Below are 17,454 nucleotides of genomic sequence, written 5' to 3' on the forward strand. Positions count from 1 at the left end.
GATGGATGTGTGGCCACACGAGGAAGGATCGAGTCCGGAATGATGATATACGAGATAGAGTTGGGGTAGCACCAATTGAGGAGAAGCTTGTCCAACATCGTTTGAGATGGTTTGGGCATATTCAGCGCAGGCCTCCAGAAGCTCCAGTGCATAGCGGACGGCTAAAGCGTGCGGAGAATGTCAAGAGAGGGCGGGGTCGACCGATTTTGACATGAAAGGAGTCCGTTAAGAGAGACCTGAAGGATTGGAGTATCGACAAAGAGCTAGCTATGGACAGGAGTGTGTGGAAGCTTGCTATCCATGTGCCAGAGCCATGAGTTGGTTGCGAGATCTTATGGGTTTCACCTCTAGTCTACCCCAACTTGTTTGGGACTAAAGGCTTTGTTGTTGGTGGTGGTGGTGATACAGCCATGTCCAAGGAGATAGCAAATCAAGGTTCGATACAGATACAGAAGCGACACAGTAAAATCGTCTAAAATACATATAGGGATGGAGGATTGGATGGACTAGAACGACAACTGGTGTGCATCAGGAATACGGCTGGGACTGAACGACCGAGGGGAAATGCTGATTGTCCCTGGGGCGATGCAAGGAGCGGCCGCTGCATGCTCACATGCATATTCACCGAAGGTCCCTGAATGCGCAAAGACTCATTATTAAAGTTTCTTAGAAAAGGCCTGTTCGGCAATCCACTGCTCCAGGAAATACGAGAATCTACGGAGTATCCCTTTCTTCACTCCGTATTTTCAACTGAAGCTCGGGCCGCTCCGGGAGCGGAGTCGTGCGGAGCGGCGAGACTCCGAACAGGCCTAAAGAGCACTACAAAGTACTTGGATCATACTGGAACTGGAGTGGCATCATATTCCCAGGGGAGCGGCGCAGAGGGCGTGAAGAGTGCCGGGAGTGGCGCGGTTGTATCCAAACAAGTCTAGCATCCGCGGATTCTGACAGTCGACTTCATGGTTCCCTTCCTTGGCAGAGTCTTCTTCCGTTGGCAACATCTTCTCGGTCAAGGAAAACCCGAAAAGCATGCAACTGGTTCTGGCAACCTTCCTTCCATCAGATCCAAGCTTAGCAGCACCATCACCAAGCTTAGCAGCACCATCACCAGGAACCTTTCGAATTCCAAATGGGTTAAGCTGGCTGCCATTCGCAGCTTCTTCATTGCTCTTGCTTGCCAGCCAAAGCTGTGGTGGAACCGCTGCAGATGAGGGCGAAGCCGCCACTGCTCGGGGCGGAGTAGACAGGGAGAGAGGATAACCCTGAGGTGCAGATGAAAACCCTCCGTTCATGGCAGACGAGGTGCGCATGTAATTGTACATCCCGTATCCCGCTTTAGCAGAACATGTATCAGACACCATTCCTTGGTACAGAGGAACCGTCTGACAAACTTCTTGACCTTGCAAGACCTCCGGGAACCCAACGGATTCACCGAAGCCTACAGGTTGGTAGGCGAAATAGGAGCTTTGAGGTGGAAGCCTGCTTGCTGGACCACTCAGCAAGCAGCTTCGTGTATCAGTAAGGAACCCCGTACCATCATAACGCCGGAATTCTGTGGCGCCACCTGGCTGAGGAGGACATGTAACACGATGAGTTCCAGAACCCATCAATTCTTGACCTTGCAAGACCCTGGGGAGTTTATCAGCTCCCACGGAGTCCGGACGAACATTCCCATCTACAACATTTTATGGCCAAGTCAGTTAACATATGGTTAAGAACCGTAGAATACCAAGCATACGTGGTTACCTACAAAACGTCAGCACTGTGCCGTGGAAAGTGGGAACTTACACAGAGTTGGGACGTCCACATTGCCCTGAGGGCACAGTTTAGTTCGTTTAGAACTGGATGCTGACAGAGACTGGGCAATAGAGACCGAGCCACCAACTATCTCGATATCCCATGGCGATAGTCTATTTTGGCTATTACAGTCGGTGCCATCCTCCCATCTTACCTGAACAAGAGGGTATCATTTCAGTTCACAGATAATCAGTGAACCAGTCAGCTATAAATTAATGCTTGGTTTAAAAGATACTCCGTCCGTCCCATAATATAAGAGTGTTTCTGACAGTACACTCAAAAACGCTCTTATATTATGGGACCGAGGGAGTACAGTACAAGTCTTAATGCATCTTCAGTGATTCTACAGCTAGAGCAAATTAGGACATAACTTCCAATTATCAATTCATTTTCTAAAAAGTCATTTTCATCACCATACTATGTTTTAAAAAGCACCCCTACCAAAAGGATAAAATCTAAATAATAAAATGTGCGAGTTAATCTCTACCACTTACTTAAAAAAAGAACTATTCATTTTTCCTGCGCCCGGCAAGTGCTTTGCCCCCTACCCCCTCTCTCCTATCTTTGTTTTTTTTCACCACTTTTCCTTGAAAACCGCCTTAATTGTCCCACCTTATATTGACTTACCAAATAAAATTATGTTTTCTTTGGTAAGCAATAATTGTCATTAATAAATTGATACTCCCTCCATTTTTGTATACAAGGCCACTATCAAAATTACAATTTGCAATTATACAAGGCCACTAACATCAATCGAGGTAAAATTGATGAGGTTTGCCTCGTACTAGCAACCGAGGACATTAATACCCCTTGCATGCATGTGGGTGAGAAGCTTGGTTTTCATGTACCACATTAATCAACCAACGAGGAGTGAGAGGGTTGTCTTGTTGTGCGTTGAAGAGAAAAATAAACATTAATTAACACGTCGAGCAAGGAGTAAAGACAACCTTGCAACATTGGCTTAAGTAAGCATTAATTTCTACCTTGGTACCTGTAATATAGGTTTGTGGCCTTGTATACAAAAATGGAGGGAGTATATGATAATCTAATTGATCGCGCTATTGCTCTTGGCATCAATGAAGATTCATTCCAAAATAAGGCTGATTGGATTGAGTTGAAATTCATGCGTAAAATATACGACGATACGGAGCTCGTCTCCAAAAATCATGGTATAGGGTTTTTCACATCATTGATAGATTATTATAAACAATAAGATCGGTTATTAGCTATGAAAAGCCAAGCTTAGTTAAACAATACTAGTATTAGCATGGAACTTGAGAAAGCAATGGAAAATGACCCCAAAATCAAGCCCTACTTTGGTCAAAACAATACTAATTGTCATGATTTTAGTTCAAATTTGAACTAAAACCATGACAAGAGTACCAAATAAGTGTATTTTTAGGTAGGTAAATCACGGGCAGAATCCTATACACCTAAGAGAGTCATCCCCACTAACTATTTATCTCAACATGCAAGCATGCCGCCTCATCATACAATAATGAATGGGATAATGCCCACCTCAATATGCAATCATGCATGGGCCCACCATAACATTCAACCATGCATGGGAAAAGAATTCAATTTAATTATTTTACTTACATTTAATAAATATTGTTACAACTATACATAATCAAATATAATAAGTCATATGTATTTTAAATTTTGGTTCTCATGTTATCAACCAATTCCCGCATCAACGTGCGGGGTATCCTCTAGTTTTATAAACATTTATTTACACGATCACATTAATATGGGCAGGTAATTTACGGGCTAACATACTAGAATATTGCAATTATCTAGTATCTGAAAAATTGCATTTCTGACTATGTGTAAACACTAATTTTTGGTAAGGCCGTAAGGTGGATTGGCAAGTATCTGCGCATGAATTTAAGGGTGAGTAAACCTAAATGTGAGCATGTGTCTTATAGCACGTTGTGAGCACTTTCAAGTCTTTCAAGCCTCATTAGAGCATTTTAAGTCAGATTCATGGTCAGGCAATATAAAAGGCCCAGAAAAAAAAATACAATTATCTAAAATACTGCAAGGCAGGACGAAGATAATGGCGTTCTGAATTGCTAAGACCTAAATGCTTAATGCAATCGACTGAAATGCCTACCTGCAGGCTTTTCCATTTTGAACCAGTCCACCTAATGGGGTCTACTTCATTAATACCTGTAATCATTCCAGATCGCCTACAAAACAGGAACTGAAACTCAGTAGATATTGTACAAAAGTAAATTTTAGTTGAGTTGAAAGGGACAGACCTCTCATTAACATCTTCACTCCCATACTGAATCTTAAACCTCATTCCAATACAAAATGGACGATTCAGGCTCTTCAGGAACTTCCAGTACGGAACAATAAATTCGGATGCAGCAGCCCTGTAGAGAGTTTAATAAATTCAGATTCAAAGTCTGTACGTACATGTTTTATGCTTGCCCAATCTAAAAGGAATAGCTTTTCTATGGTTTCAGTGAACAGGTTTTACTGTCCTTTTGTAGTTAAATATTACTCCCTCCGTTCGGAATTACTTGTCGCGGAAATGGATGTATCTAGATGTATTTTAGTTCTAGATACATCCATATCTGAGACAAGTAATTCCGAACGGAGGGAGTATAATGTATTTTCTTGATGATCAATATGACTTATATAGTGTGCTCAAACTAAAAACATACAAATACAAACAGGGTTGTATCATACTGCTATTTTTAGCGAGCACTAATAACCTCCTTGTTCACCATCATCACCACTATACTACTTAATGTATGGGAAGGCGCTGTGTTAATTAATAGCACCCATAATGTATCATCCAGAATTATATGTCCAATTTTAGGGCAACCTTATACTACTTAAGAATGAAAATTATATGCTTAATTAACAAACCTTGGATTGTAACAGATGTGAAAAACACTTCTATGTTTCAAGGAATTAGCCACAGCAGACAGTGTGTGTATCTTTGAGCTGTTGCTATTGAAAGCTTTCAGAAGGGCCTCATTTTTAAGCTGAATGGCTCTCCTTACACCAAGTCGTAGTTCACCATCATCACCACTATAAAAGGGAAAACACTTTATGAATAAGAGAAATAAGGATAGAAAGATTTAAAGTTCATCATTGTTCATTTGCTTACCGGAGAAATAAGACTGCATCCCCAGATACAAGTTTCTTTTTATTGACAAATGAACTCCATCCAGTCGTTAAAAGATGCCTACGTGGTTGACCTGGAAGCAAAGGAGCATTTCATAACATCGCACATGTACCTTGCTAGAACAACAAGATACTGACATATTTGCTTCAAAATCAGAATGAATGATAGGACCACAGAGAGCAGTTTGACCATTATTTTGAAGAAAAAAAAATGTAAGGCGCTGTCTTAATTAATAGCGCAATAAACAGAAAAAATAATGTAAGTTGCAGATGCATAATCTAACTCGTATTAGTAAATTTTGGGCAGTGTAAATAAACCTGCTTATGAAGCATAGGATGTGGTGCTGGGAAAGGTTACCAAGGGAACGTATGCCAGTTCAACAAAGGGTCAAACATAAAAAAGAGAACAATAACAATGCCCGTCTTACAAAAAGAACTACCTGTGAGCTGAAAGTGGAAATTTAGAGTTGAGGCTGCATCTTCCATATATTTAACAATGCTCCCTAAAAGAGTGCTCCAAGATTATATTAGGTGTGCGTGTTTCAAGACTAAAAAGCAGTTAGACAGAGCTTTCTTCAGTGGATTTTCTTTGCCTCCGAATAAATGATTAGATGGAAATATTATACATATTACATAATCTTCCAACTGAAACATCAAGTGTAATGTTTACCAGCAACAAAAAAAATTCATACATAATGCAAAAAAGAGCATTGCATACTCCTGGCCAAGCACTACATTCAGCACTGATCTCACCTCTATAGATATGGCGGAACCTCCACTTCGCTCCATGCAAATCCTTTGCAACAAGCTCTTGGGAAGGCCTGATCTGCTGGTAGTCCTAAAAAGGAACAATATAATTAAAATGGTCAGATGCGCAATACAAACCATGAAAATAAGGAACCATTTCAAGAGCTAAATGGCCCAAATAAAATTTCCAAACTCAATCACCAGTGGGGGGAAACAGTCCTCGGCAGCACGGCGGGGAACAGAGAATCCCCCGTGTGTGCTTGTGTCAGAGGCTGTTAGTGTCTTGCAGAACATGTGCAGCATCCGGGACTTCCTTTCTCGATCGCCATCTTCCATGTCATCTTCCCCTTCAAACCGACCACCTCCCATGTTCTTCTCAAAGATCTGAACCAATAGAGAGTGTGCGGTTATGATGCATCCGACATGTCCATAGGAACAATCAACAGTTCAACTTCAAAAACTAAACATTGTTGGCTTTTGATCCCTAGATCAAATCACCCAGGGTCTCACGCACGTAGTGCAAAGCTAGCAAGCAAGCAAGGTAGCAGCTTAATCGATTGTAGCTAGCTAGCTCGTACTTGCCGACGACTTGTACTACACAGGATCGGTTCGATCTTTGGCAGGACGTAGCGACTTCTTCGACGGAACGAACACAAACGAATCGATGAATAGCCAAAGGCTCGTATCGAGCCTTACTTTTCTCTATTGCTTTGAACTGTTTCGTTGTGTTTACATCGTAGGGTTACATGGGTATATAAAGGCGCTAAACAGCCCGATAGCTAACCAAGTCGGATCCTACTTGGAACGAGTACTACTCGGAAGTGTGTCCGTGTTTAACTCTAATAAACATTCCATTTCTCTCCTTTCTAATAGAAGAGAAATCCAGAAGTTTGTCATTTCGCATTGGTGACTTAAGTTGATAGATTATAGTACTGGGATTCCTAGTTAGCTTTTTTTTACAGCAAGTATTCCTAGACTCCTAGTTAGCTTAATAGGCCTAGGCATGCTAAATCAAGACACATTGCACGACGAAAGGTCTTCCGTGGATTCAGATGCATGCAGTAAATTAAGTACTCCGTAGATAAATGATGTACTCCCTCCGTTTCTTTTTAGTTCGCATATAAGAATTGGTCAAAGTCAAACTTTACAAAGTTTGACTAGCTTTGTAGGAAAAGATATCAACATTCACGATATGAAATTAACATTATTAGATGAATGATGAAATTAATTTTCATGACATATAACTTTAGTATTGTAGATGATGATGTTTTTTTCTATAATGTTAGTCAAACTTTGTAAAGTTTGACTTTGACAAAATCTTATATGCAGACTAAAAAGAAAACGGAGGGAGTACTAAGGAATTGCTAAAAATGCCTAGTTTATTTACACATGTAACAAAATGTAGGCATTATTAATTACACTGCATCATTGCAGCATGCGGAAACCTGAACACCAACCGAAGCAGCCACACATTTCACCTCACGCCCCCAAAATCCCATGGAAAAATCATGGGGGAACACACATGAATCCAGCAAAGTGACTGGATGGAGCAGCATCTATTCTTACCTCGCCCTCCGCCACCATAGCCAGCCGCGCGTAGACCTCGTCGGTCGCCGGATCCGCCTGCGGCACAGACACACACGCGACCCGGTTCACCAGATCAGCACCACAGCCAGGAAGAGGCCAAAAACGAGCAATGACACGAGCAGCACGGCGTGCTCCGGAAGACTCACGCATAGCTCGACGTCCACCACGCGGCACGCCACGTGCGGCGGCAGGGCCACCGGCACGTCCCCCCCGCCGCCGGCCGCGGCGAGGTGCGCCTGCGGCAGGTAGACGACGGCGCTGCCCCGGCGCGGCAGCGCCACGACCGGCCCCGCGCAGGCGTGCCACAGGTCCCGGCACACCGACACCGCCGCCGCCTTGCCAGGCTCGTCCGCCGCGTTGAGATCGATGCCCATGGCGCCCGCCCACAGCCCAGCCGTCCCGTCCGGAAAAGGGGGGGCGCGGTTAAAAGTAGGCGGGCGAGGAATCAACCGCGGCCGCGGGGAGGATGTGGGAGCAGCAGGATGTGGAGCAGAGGGAGGGCCCCATTAATGCCCCCGAGGGCGTCGCTCTGCAGCCATCTCCTTGTTCTAGCCCCCCGTCCCAATGCCGCCCTGCCCCGCTTGCCCCCCTCGATCTCCTCCTCCCCTCCCTCGGCTGCCGCGCGCGGAAGCAAGGTCGCTGTTGCTGTTCCTGCTGCCGCTGCCGCGTCGCTGTGGGCTGTGGCTGAGCCTGCTGGGACTGGGACACGAGTCGCCCACGATTTTATGACGCGGGCGTGAGGCGTGAGGCGTGGGCGTGCCTGGGGACGGATTGGGCGGGGCTTTTCCGTCGTCCTTGGCCGTTCTCTCAAGACTTTAGTGGCACGGTGCGGTGCTCTGCTCCGCTGCCGCTGCCCGCCCGCTCAGTGGCTACTGCTCGCGGCCGCAGCAGCTGCCGCTTTAGGAACCACTGTTCCCCCACCAGGAGGCCACCGCCAGGCCCAGGCCCAGGCGCCAGCGCCTCGGGTAGGGAGCGTACAGTGCCCTGCCACCGTACCCCGTCAGCCGTCACCAACGGTAGCCTCCTTTCCTTACCCTGTCTGTCGTCACGCCACGCCTTTTTTTCCAACGGTGCTAAACGAAAACGGCCGTTCAACCTTCGTTCTGAACAAATTGAGACGCCCGCCTTGTGTGCCCGAACTTATCTGTGCCCGTTTGTTTGATTGTGGATGGACACATGTGGCTACTTGCTTACGTGCGTGCGTGCATGTGGTGATGCTGATGGCGTAGGAGGACGGCTGGCCGTAGGTGATGAAATGAAAGCGTGCGTTTATGGCCCTGGGTCCTCTCCTCTACTAGGACAGGTGGTTCGGTTCCTACCTATCCATGCATACATCTCGGCGCTGTCGTGTCGCGGCACGTATCAATGCGTGCGTCCGTCGTCGATCCGCTTCAATGCTAAGCATGCAGTCGACCGATCTGACTGAGTGGCTGACTGACTCTGCTCTGCTGCAATCAATGGCCGATAAGCACGCAGTGATTGCCCGCCCGCCCCCGGGCTCACGGCCACGGCCACAGTCACAGTCGCAGGCCTGCCCGTTTCATCTCCTCCCGGCGGAAGACAGGGAGCTGTAAACGACTGGAAACCGGTCCGTCCAGCTCCGGCCAGCGTCGCAGCGCGCCAGGGCGTGGTGCGGTCAAACTGGAACAGGCCGTGCCGTGGCCATTTCCCTGCTGCGCCAGCTGCTTGCTATTTATAATCGTGTGCCCATGCTAGTCCAGTCCAGTCCAGTCCGTGATCAGGCACGGCAGGCTAGCTCATCAAACCTTTTCCTTCGATTTAATCCAAACGGACGCACATTTTGTTTGTTTTTTGTTCATTTGGGCTGGCTGCCCGTTCATCATCCGTCTGTATCGGACAAGTGCACCCAACCGGCTGACCCAATTTTCGTTCGCGCAGAAAACAATTTAAATTTAAAGAAGACCCGCTTCCAGAGATCATGCCAGCGGCCATGACATCGCCCAGAGTTCATATCGGCGGCCATGCAGGCAGCCGACATACATGCAAGCCTAAAAAAAACACAACACAGTTCATGCTGACGTGCTTGCCACCGGCCGACACACATGTCAACACACAAAAAATGGCGGGAGTTCAACCACGCCATCTCAACCATGGTCATACCGACACGCTTGTCGGCGTACAAAAAGATGGCGTTCTCCACGATAGATCAATAATCTAGTTTGAGCATATCGGCCTGCATCTTCTCGAACCAAGGCCTCTTCCTCGGGAATATCGTGCTCAAGTCCACCTTCATGATCTCCACCCCTTCAATATGGAAGAGAGCGCCACTTCTTTTGCTTTGGTCGCCTCGATCGAGCATCTTCGCTAGCCTCTTCACCTCCATCTCGAGCTTCTTCGCTTGCATCTTCGCCTCCATCTCGAGCTTCTTGCTTTATATCTCCATGCAGGTCTTCATTTGCTCTTCTTTGTCTTGCCGACGCTTCTCCTCCCTTGGATCCTTTTGGGTCATCATGCCTTGCAAAGTTGCTTGCAACACAATCGACGCTGCATCACGCTTGTCCTCTTCCTTGGAGTTGGTCTTTTCCCGCGGTGGTGGCCTCTCTCCCTCACCATGCTCCTCGACAGCTTCCAGGCCTCCATTCTTCCGGAGGGCCGCATATTGCTCCTTGAATTTCTCGTCGCCCTTTATGACCATCCAACAATGGGTGAGGGTGAACGACTTGTTTCCATGTTGGGCCTTGAATGCTTCCAAAGCTTGGAATGCCGACAAATGAAGACAAGAATGCATATTCATATGGGCAATGGTCAGGCAAGCATGAAACAACAAAAACGAAGATGGAGGAATGTATACCATGTCTTTGATGCCGAGGCCACTCATGGGACGGCCTTCGATGCTCTCAAGGGTGGCAATAAACTTATTGCACTCTTATTGTATGACCCTTCGACGCTTTGAGAGGGACACCCACCCACGCTTGCTCTCCATCTTGTACGGCGCGAACTTCTTGCGCTCATGAAATTGGCGATGAACTCTTAGCCAAAAGGTTGATGCCTTTTGCTCGGCGTCGATCTTGGGGTCTTGTCCAATGTCCCTCCAACATTCACAAAGGAGTTTGTCCTCATCCTTTGTGTATGCCTTCGTCTGAATGCTTTGGCGCTTCTTATTTGCATTGGCCTGGGTGGCGAGCTCGTCGGCAAAAAACGGAGACCCCCCCCCCCTCGATGTCCACTTCATCTTCTTCCACTACAAAATTTGGTCTATTTAGTGACAAAAACCCTGGTGAGAAAACAGAAAGCCTCGCGTAAAATCATTTTCTGTGACATTCCACCGTCACGAGGTGTTTTCCTCCCGGAGGAGGGCCCTAGCCAACTTTCACAACATTCCAGACTGATTTTTGGCGACGTATTGGGCCGTCACTATGCATGTCCATTTTATGGGACGAGTCTCAGTGTCACAGTTAATGTTGGTGGGTAATTCTTTGTAAATGTAAACAGAAAAATAATGAGTAATTTTTTTCCAGCTAACTCATCTAGCGGGATCTCTTTTCATAATAGCGGGAACTTGGAATTGGGATCGTCCAGTTCCCTCCTAACAAAGGAATTGGGATCGTCGGTTTAGGGCCCTCCATCATACCATGCCCCCAGAAGCTAGTCGAGAGGCTAGCACGACGAGGTGAACATGGCTGCGAGGGTACGGCGAGGTGAACGTGGCTGTGAGGGTACGACAAGGTGAACGTGGTTGCGAGGGTACGGCGAGGCCATGTGCCACAGTTGAAGGGTGAAGTCACGCGCGACAGCTGCATCGTCAAACAAGGGTGATTTTAGGTGAGATCTGTTTACTGAAAAACATCATAGCAAATATCAGGTGCGTTCTATTTACTTTTCATGTTGTACATGCAATGGATCGTGGTTGGATTACTCATGGAGCGGTCCTCACGCCACCATACATGGCTAGCGTGAATCAGTTTATGGAATTCACGCCTGGTCACAACAACGGGGCCGAAGATATGTTGTGCCCATGCAGAAATTGTCGTAGTGAGATCCGTGAACTATTGGTGTTGTCAGATGTCATGTAAATATCACTCATATGCTCAGGTCCTATAGGATGTGGATCTATCATGGGGAATCAGGATACATCGGTGCACGCAATTGTACTGCCAATGATGATGGTTATGAATCAGACGACTCTGGTGATTTTAAGTTGTACCAAGAGTCTGTGTTTGATATGGTGGGAGTGCCATTGGAGCCGCTGGATATCCTCTCTGTATGTGTCATTGTGGATGTGCTTATTGTGTCGTGGGGTGAGAGATTAAGGTAAATGGCCATGGAAATAAATGGGGGTCGGGCGGCCTAGATTCTCGGCACGTCCGCATGTAGTTTTTGTAGTGGGTAACTGCATCGTCGCGCCGCGCCCGGCGCAAGCATGCATAATGGCAGCACAAACGTACTTGATCGTGCGCCGGCCCCAAACGTTGGCAGCCCAGGCGGAGGGACGTAGGCAGAGCGGCGCAAGGATGCGAGAGCAGAGCGCGTGCGGTGAGATGCGAGCAGAGCGCGCCGCTGCCGCCTCAACCGTGAGCAACCACACGCATAGAGCAGTTGAACATGCAGGGAATAGTCGTCTACAAGTCGGCGACAGTTACGAGCCGGTGGCATGATGTGAAACTATGTCGCGTTCCACATCACATGGTAAGCAAACAATCGTTCGCAGCACTGTGTAGAGAGCGGTCGTGTGCTAGGTAATTAAATCGCAAATGTTCTTTATTAATCGTATATGTACGCGTCACTTCCTCCTCCTCTCGCACGTCTTGTCACCCCGCTGCCATAGAAGGCTTTGAGTGCAAGCTTGAGCACCGCATATGCATTCTTTTGGCCAAACGGTGGCTCGAGCTGGCACCAATGAATCGTCGGTGAGCCCGTTCCCGCGCAACCGCGCAGGTTCCTGCGCACGGCCGCGCAAGCTTCCCGCTGGACTCGGCGAAATCACCCAAAATCCCAATGCTTACCTGCCTGCTATATAAAGCCTCACGGCCGGCGAGTCCTGCGTCGCATTATCCCCTTCCTCCGTGTAGCTTATATCGTTTGCTTCTCCCACAATCGCCAATGGCATCAGTTCATCGTTGTCGCTCAGCCACTCCGCCATCATCAGAGGACAGCTCCAGCTGGGAGGCTACGCCGCGGTGGCGGCCAGTCCCCGGTGTCGTGTACTGCTTGTGGCATCCCTGTTGGGTGTGTGCACAACACCCATCACATGCTCCGCCGCCACTACCCATCGGCAGCTGTTGCCAGCTGCCATTGCCGCCACCCCATTGTCTACCGCCATGGCCGCCACACCACCGGTGAAAGTCAGGGCCATCACCCGTTCCGCCACCACGGCCCGAAGGCGTGAGGTGGCTGTCATGGCCACCACCCCACTGTCGGCCACCGTGGCCATCACCCGCTCCGCCACCACGACCCAAAGGTGGGAGGTGGTCATCATGGCCGCGAACCCACCGTCGACCGCCGGGTTCATCACCCGCTCCGCCACACCCGCCCGAAGGCGGGAGGTGGAGGTGGAGCCCCGCATGTGCGTCAACAACATTGCGCGCTACATCGAGTTCCTGCAGGAGAAGGAGGAGCGCCTGGTCGAGCATGCAAAGAGTTTTACCACCGCTGTGGCCTCAACACACGTCGTCGTAGAGGTGCGGAATGAGGAGATCTACGAGGAGTCCCACCGCTTCGAGAGGGGTCGTCTGGAGTGGCAGAGGGCGTTTGAGGCGGGCGTCGCTAAAGGTGAGCAGCGGCAGGCATCGAATTCCACTTCTCCAGCTCGTCCGTAGGCTCCTCCTCCTCCTCTGCCTCTTACTGAGCGCACTTGGCAGAGAAGAGGCCGCTGGAAGTAGTACAAAGCCCCTCCGTAGTAGTAATATTTACGGTCTATTTTGTTCAGTTCATCTGACTATAGATATGGTTGAACTGTACTTCATATTTAAAATTAGGTCATATATATAGTTGAACTAGCTATTTCAGTACGTGGTTGGCAACAATTGGGGAAAATTTTGTTCCGTTCAGCTGTCGAGTTGAACTATTTGTTATAAAGAACGACTGCTTAATCTATGAATGAAATCTATGCTTACTGAATTTCAGTTGCAAAATTAGACACTGTGATTTTTAGCTGCAAATTTTGACAAATGGCAGTGTTACAAGGTTGACAAAGGGCAATGTTACTAGATCGACAAATGCCAATGTTTGTAGTTTGACAAATGGCAATATACCCAAACCCAATATGACAGATGCAAATCTTACCATATTGTCTGTATGTGGTTGCACATGGGTCACCATAAAGAATCATTTGCGATGAAGGGATGTACAAATCCTGCGCGCCAGATTTTCTCTTGGCTTAGTGGCGAAGGAACCATAGCTCTTCCTTTGCATATCATGTTTAATTTGAACTATTTGCAATGAAGAGATGCACAAATCCTGCGCGGCAAAATTTCCTTTGGCTTAGTGGGGAAGGACCATAGCTCTCGCTTTGCATATCGGTGTTCTATCTAAAACATTTGTGATGAAGAGATGCAGAAATCCTGCGTGAAGAATTTTCCCTTAGCTTACTGGGGAAGCTCTCGGTTTGCATACGGGTGTTCTATCTAAAACGTTTGCGACGAGTGTTTTAAATTTAAAAAAACATTGATGCTTTTTAAAAAATCATTTGATAAGACTGTACATTCAGGGAGAAAAACGCAAGTTTGTTCAAACCATAGGTTTCATGCAATCACACTGTGACTTTACATTCATATGATCGAGATACAGTCTTAAACCCAAAAAACTAACTATTGCGGCGGCAAAGGCGGCGTGCTGTGCCGGTGTTGTCGTTGTCGTCCTCGTCCTCTGGAACGCCGTTGTTGAAGTCTTCAAGCCAACTCAGAATTTTCTTGACTTGGAAATCAATGAACCCGTTGTCGTGCAATCGACGGGCGGGGGGCGGGAGGACGGAGACTCGCGACGCTGCGAGGTAGCAGTCGATGGTGACATCCCATGACGTTGAGGGGGCGCATGCACGACCACAGGCGCGATGGGTGCAGGCAAACACACGAGGACCGGCGCCACAGTGGGTGCAGGGGCGCGCACAGGCACACGCGGGGGCGCTGGCGCTGGCATGTACACGAGCTCGCGAGGGTCCGCGGGGACCTCGCTGACACCCGCGGCTTCCAACGCTGCAATAGTGCTCGGTGACCAGCCCGTCAATGCTACGGGGATGGTCGCTGGCGCGGGCATGGGGATTGGAGCTTTGACGGACGTGGGGGCAGCACCTGCCGCGGCCAGCTCGTTTAGGGCCATGTCCATGAGGCCCCATTCCTCCTTATTTTCTATCTCCTCCGGCTCGGAGTCGACTTCACAAAACTGGAAGGCTAGTGGCGGATGATCCTTCTGTGCCATGGCATTGGTGGAGGTCTGCGGGAGGGGAATGCGAGGCGAAGAGTAAGGCCACCCGTATTAAACAGTTGCTCAGGAGCCATTAATGGAGAGGTTGGGAGCGAGGCGGACAACCATGGAAGCCAAAGGGCTAGCTTCCCAGTGAGCCTGTGAAGCGTACAACTCGAAGCTTCCTAGCGAGCCTACGCAGCGGATGACTGCTTGCACGCCTCCCGGTCAGCCTGCGTAGTGGGTTGCGCTCGCACGCCTCCCGTCTACTCAAGCTGTTGTCCGCACGACACCTCCTAGCCATTAAAAATGTGGCACGTGGCATCACGTGAATGGTTAGCAGCACACCCACGATTTAAATTATACAACCGTTTGAGATGATAACGTGGCAACTATTTGTTTTCAAAATGCCTTTGTTAACTGTTAATTCGTGCACCTTCTCTCAAATTGGACATGAAAAACACCTCAACATGTTGGTGCCATTCCATGATAGCATGCCAAATTTCATGAATTTTAGACAAGTTTTGGATTTATAAGGATTTAAAAACCAAGAATCTCAATGTTTGCGGCCGAGCAACGGTGTTGAGGTGTTTGAAATTCACTATCATTTTTTGCATGAGACCTAAGCATGCACCCAAGGAAACACATTTGATTTTTAACCCATTTTTCTGCACTAGAGCATGTGCGTGTAGACTATAGTTCAAGTTTGAATTATGCACAGAAAATGCCTAGAAAACTCAGTTAATGTATAAAAATGTCCAAACGAACCCCGAAAATTTCAAATATTAACACGACACTCCTGTTGGTCTATGTTGTCACTAGAAAAAAAATTAAAGCAAAAAGAGGCAATGAATATCGTTTTGTCCACAAAGGTCACACGTTCCCTACCGGAACCATGTGGCTTCTTGTGAGAAGTTTATACCAAAATCTGCCCCAAATGGGACAAAAAATTTACCGCAACATGTTGGTGGCATTCCATGATAGCATGCCAAGTTTCATGAATTCCAGACAAGTTTTGGATTTTCTAGAATGTCAAAACCAAGTATCTCAACATTTGCCGACGAACCACGGTGCCGAAGTGTTTGAAATTCATTCTCATTTCTTGCATGGGACCTAAGCATCCACTCAATGATGCACATTTGATTTTGCAAACCATCTGCTCTGAGCATGTGCATGTAGTTCAAATTTTAATTATGCACATTAAATGCCTAGAAAACTCAATTAATGTATAAAAATGTCCAAACAAACTCTAAAAAATTCTAAATTTTAACACAACACTCCTGTTGGTATGTTGCCACTAGAAAAAAATTGAAAACAAGAAGAGGCAACGAATATCGTTCGTCCACAAAGGTGACACGTTCCCTATCGGAACCATGAGGCTTCTTGTGAGAAGCTCTAGTTTGTGAGAACCTTATACCAAAACCTGCCCCAAATGGGACAATTTTTCCGCAACATGTTGGTGCCATTCCATGATAACATGCATTTACTAGAATTTCAAAGCCATATATCTCAATGTTTGCGGTCGAGCGACGGTGCTAAGGTGTTTGAAATTCATTCCCATTTCTTGCATGGGACCTAAGCATGCACCCAAAGACACACATTTGATTTTTCAACCCATTTTTCTGCACTAGAGAATGTGCATGTAGTTGAAACTTGAATTATGCACATAGAATGCCTAGAAAACTCAGTTAATGTATAAAAATGTCCAAACGAACCCTAAAAAATTCCAAATTCTAACACGACACTCCTGTTGGTCTATGTTGCCACTAGAAAAAAATTGAAAGCAAGAAGAGGCAACGAATATCATTTCGTCCACAAAGGTGACGGTCCCTATCGGAACCATGAGGCTTCTTGTGAGAAGCTCTGGTTTGTGAGAAGCTTATATGAGAACTTGCACCAAATGGGATTTTTTTACCACGACATGTTGGTGCCATTTCATGATAGCATGCCTAGAATTCCAAAACCAAGTATCTCAACCTTTGCTGGTGAGCCACGGTGCCGAGGTGTTTGAAATTCTTTCCCATTTCTTGCATGGGACCTAAGCATCCACCCATGGACACATATGTGATTTTACAACCCATTTTGGTGCACCGGAGCACGTGCATGTAGTTTACTTTTGAATTATGCACCTTAAATGCCTAGAAAACTCAATTAATGTATAAGATGTCCAAACGAACCCTGAATAATTCGAAATTTATTGATGAGACTCCTATAGTTGCATGTTCACTGCAGATAAAAGTTCTAGCAATTCAAACACCCTCCTTGCCCCCTGTGACCCCATTATGTATTTCAAATCAAGACGAAAAATCAAGTACATCACACATAATTTATTATCACCAACCTTGTGAGATGCAGTACAAAATATCTTGGAGCACCATCATAGCATATGGCTTTCGCGAAAAGGTTCGTTCGCTACAGTTCATAGCCGGCGCGTCAAGCACACTAGCTCGCTCCCCAAATATCATTTCAATCGTTCAATCGTCACGGGTCAAAGATGGGGATGTGGACCTGCATCGTGAGGGAAACTTCGGCAGCCAACTCTGGCGAGAGCACGGCCGCAACTGCCATGAGCGTGCTAACAACCTGCATGAGCGCGGCCGCAACATCCCAAATGGCCGCTGTTACAGCTCAGATGACGGTAGCAACGTCTGCGACGGGGATATCAAATGGCGAGGGCGACACAACAGCTATCCATTCCGCAGCGCCCGCCTTAGCCCTGATGGAGGCCACCCACAACCATTTCGAGGCCGCCCATGCCCAGCTTCTGACGGTCACCGCACAAATCGCACAAAGCTTCTCTGACAACGATCGGCAACCCAT

General features: G+C 47.3%; 1 protein-coding gene across 1 annotated transcript; it reads right to left on the reverse strand.

Moving 5' to 3' along the window:
- Positions 1-403: 403 nt before the first annotated feature.
- Positions 404-7,832, reverse strand: LOC119277014 (auxin response factor 3-like). The gene is made up of 10 exons (XM_037558210.1): positions 7,422-7,832; positions 7,255-7,311; positions 5,890-6,072; positions 5,695-5,779; positions 4,925-5,015; positions 4,681-4,845; positions 4,062-4,178; positions 3,914-3,989; positions 1,789-1,951; positions 404-1,675 (listed from the first exon to the last, which is right to left on the reverse strand). Exons 1-10 carry the CDS (start codon positions 7,647-7,649, stop codon positions 858-860), a joined length of 1,983 nt encoding a protein of 660 aa, XP_037414107.1. The 5' UTR covers positions 7,650-7,832; the 3' UTR covers positions 404-857.
- Positions 7,833-17,454: the final 9,622 nt, after the last annotated feature.

Source organism: Triticum dicoccoides, chromosome 3B, assembly GCF_002162155.2.
Source record: "Triticum dicoccoides isolate Atlit2015 ecotype Zavitan chromosome 3B, WEW_v2.0, whole genome shotgun sequence".
In the NCBI taxonomy this organism is placed as follows: Eukaryota; Viridiplantae; Streptophyta; class Magnoliopsida; order Poales; family Poaceae; genus Triticum; species Triticum dicoccoides.

Coding starts and splice junctions, on each gene's coding strand:
- LOC119277014 (XM_037558210.1), bottom strand. CDS start 7,649: ATGGGCATCGATCTCAACGCGGCGGACGAGCCTGGCAAGGCGGCGGCG. Junction 3,990..4,061: donor AGTGAAGATGTTAATGAGAG/GTCTGTCCCTTT, acceptor CCTGTTTTGTAG/GCGATCTGGAATGATTACAG. Junction 1,952..3,913: donor CAAAATGGAAAAGCCTGCAG/GTAGGCATTTCA, acceptor CCTCTTGTTCAG/GTAAGATGGGAGGATGGCAC.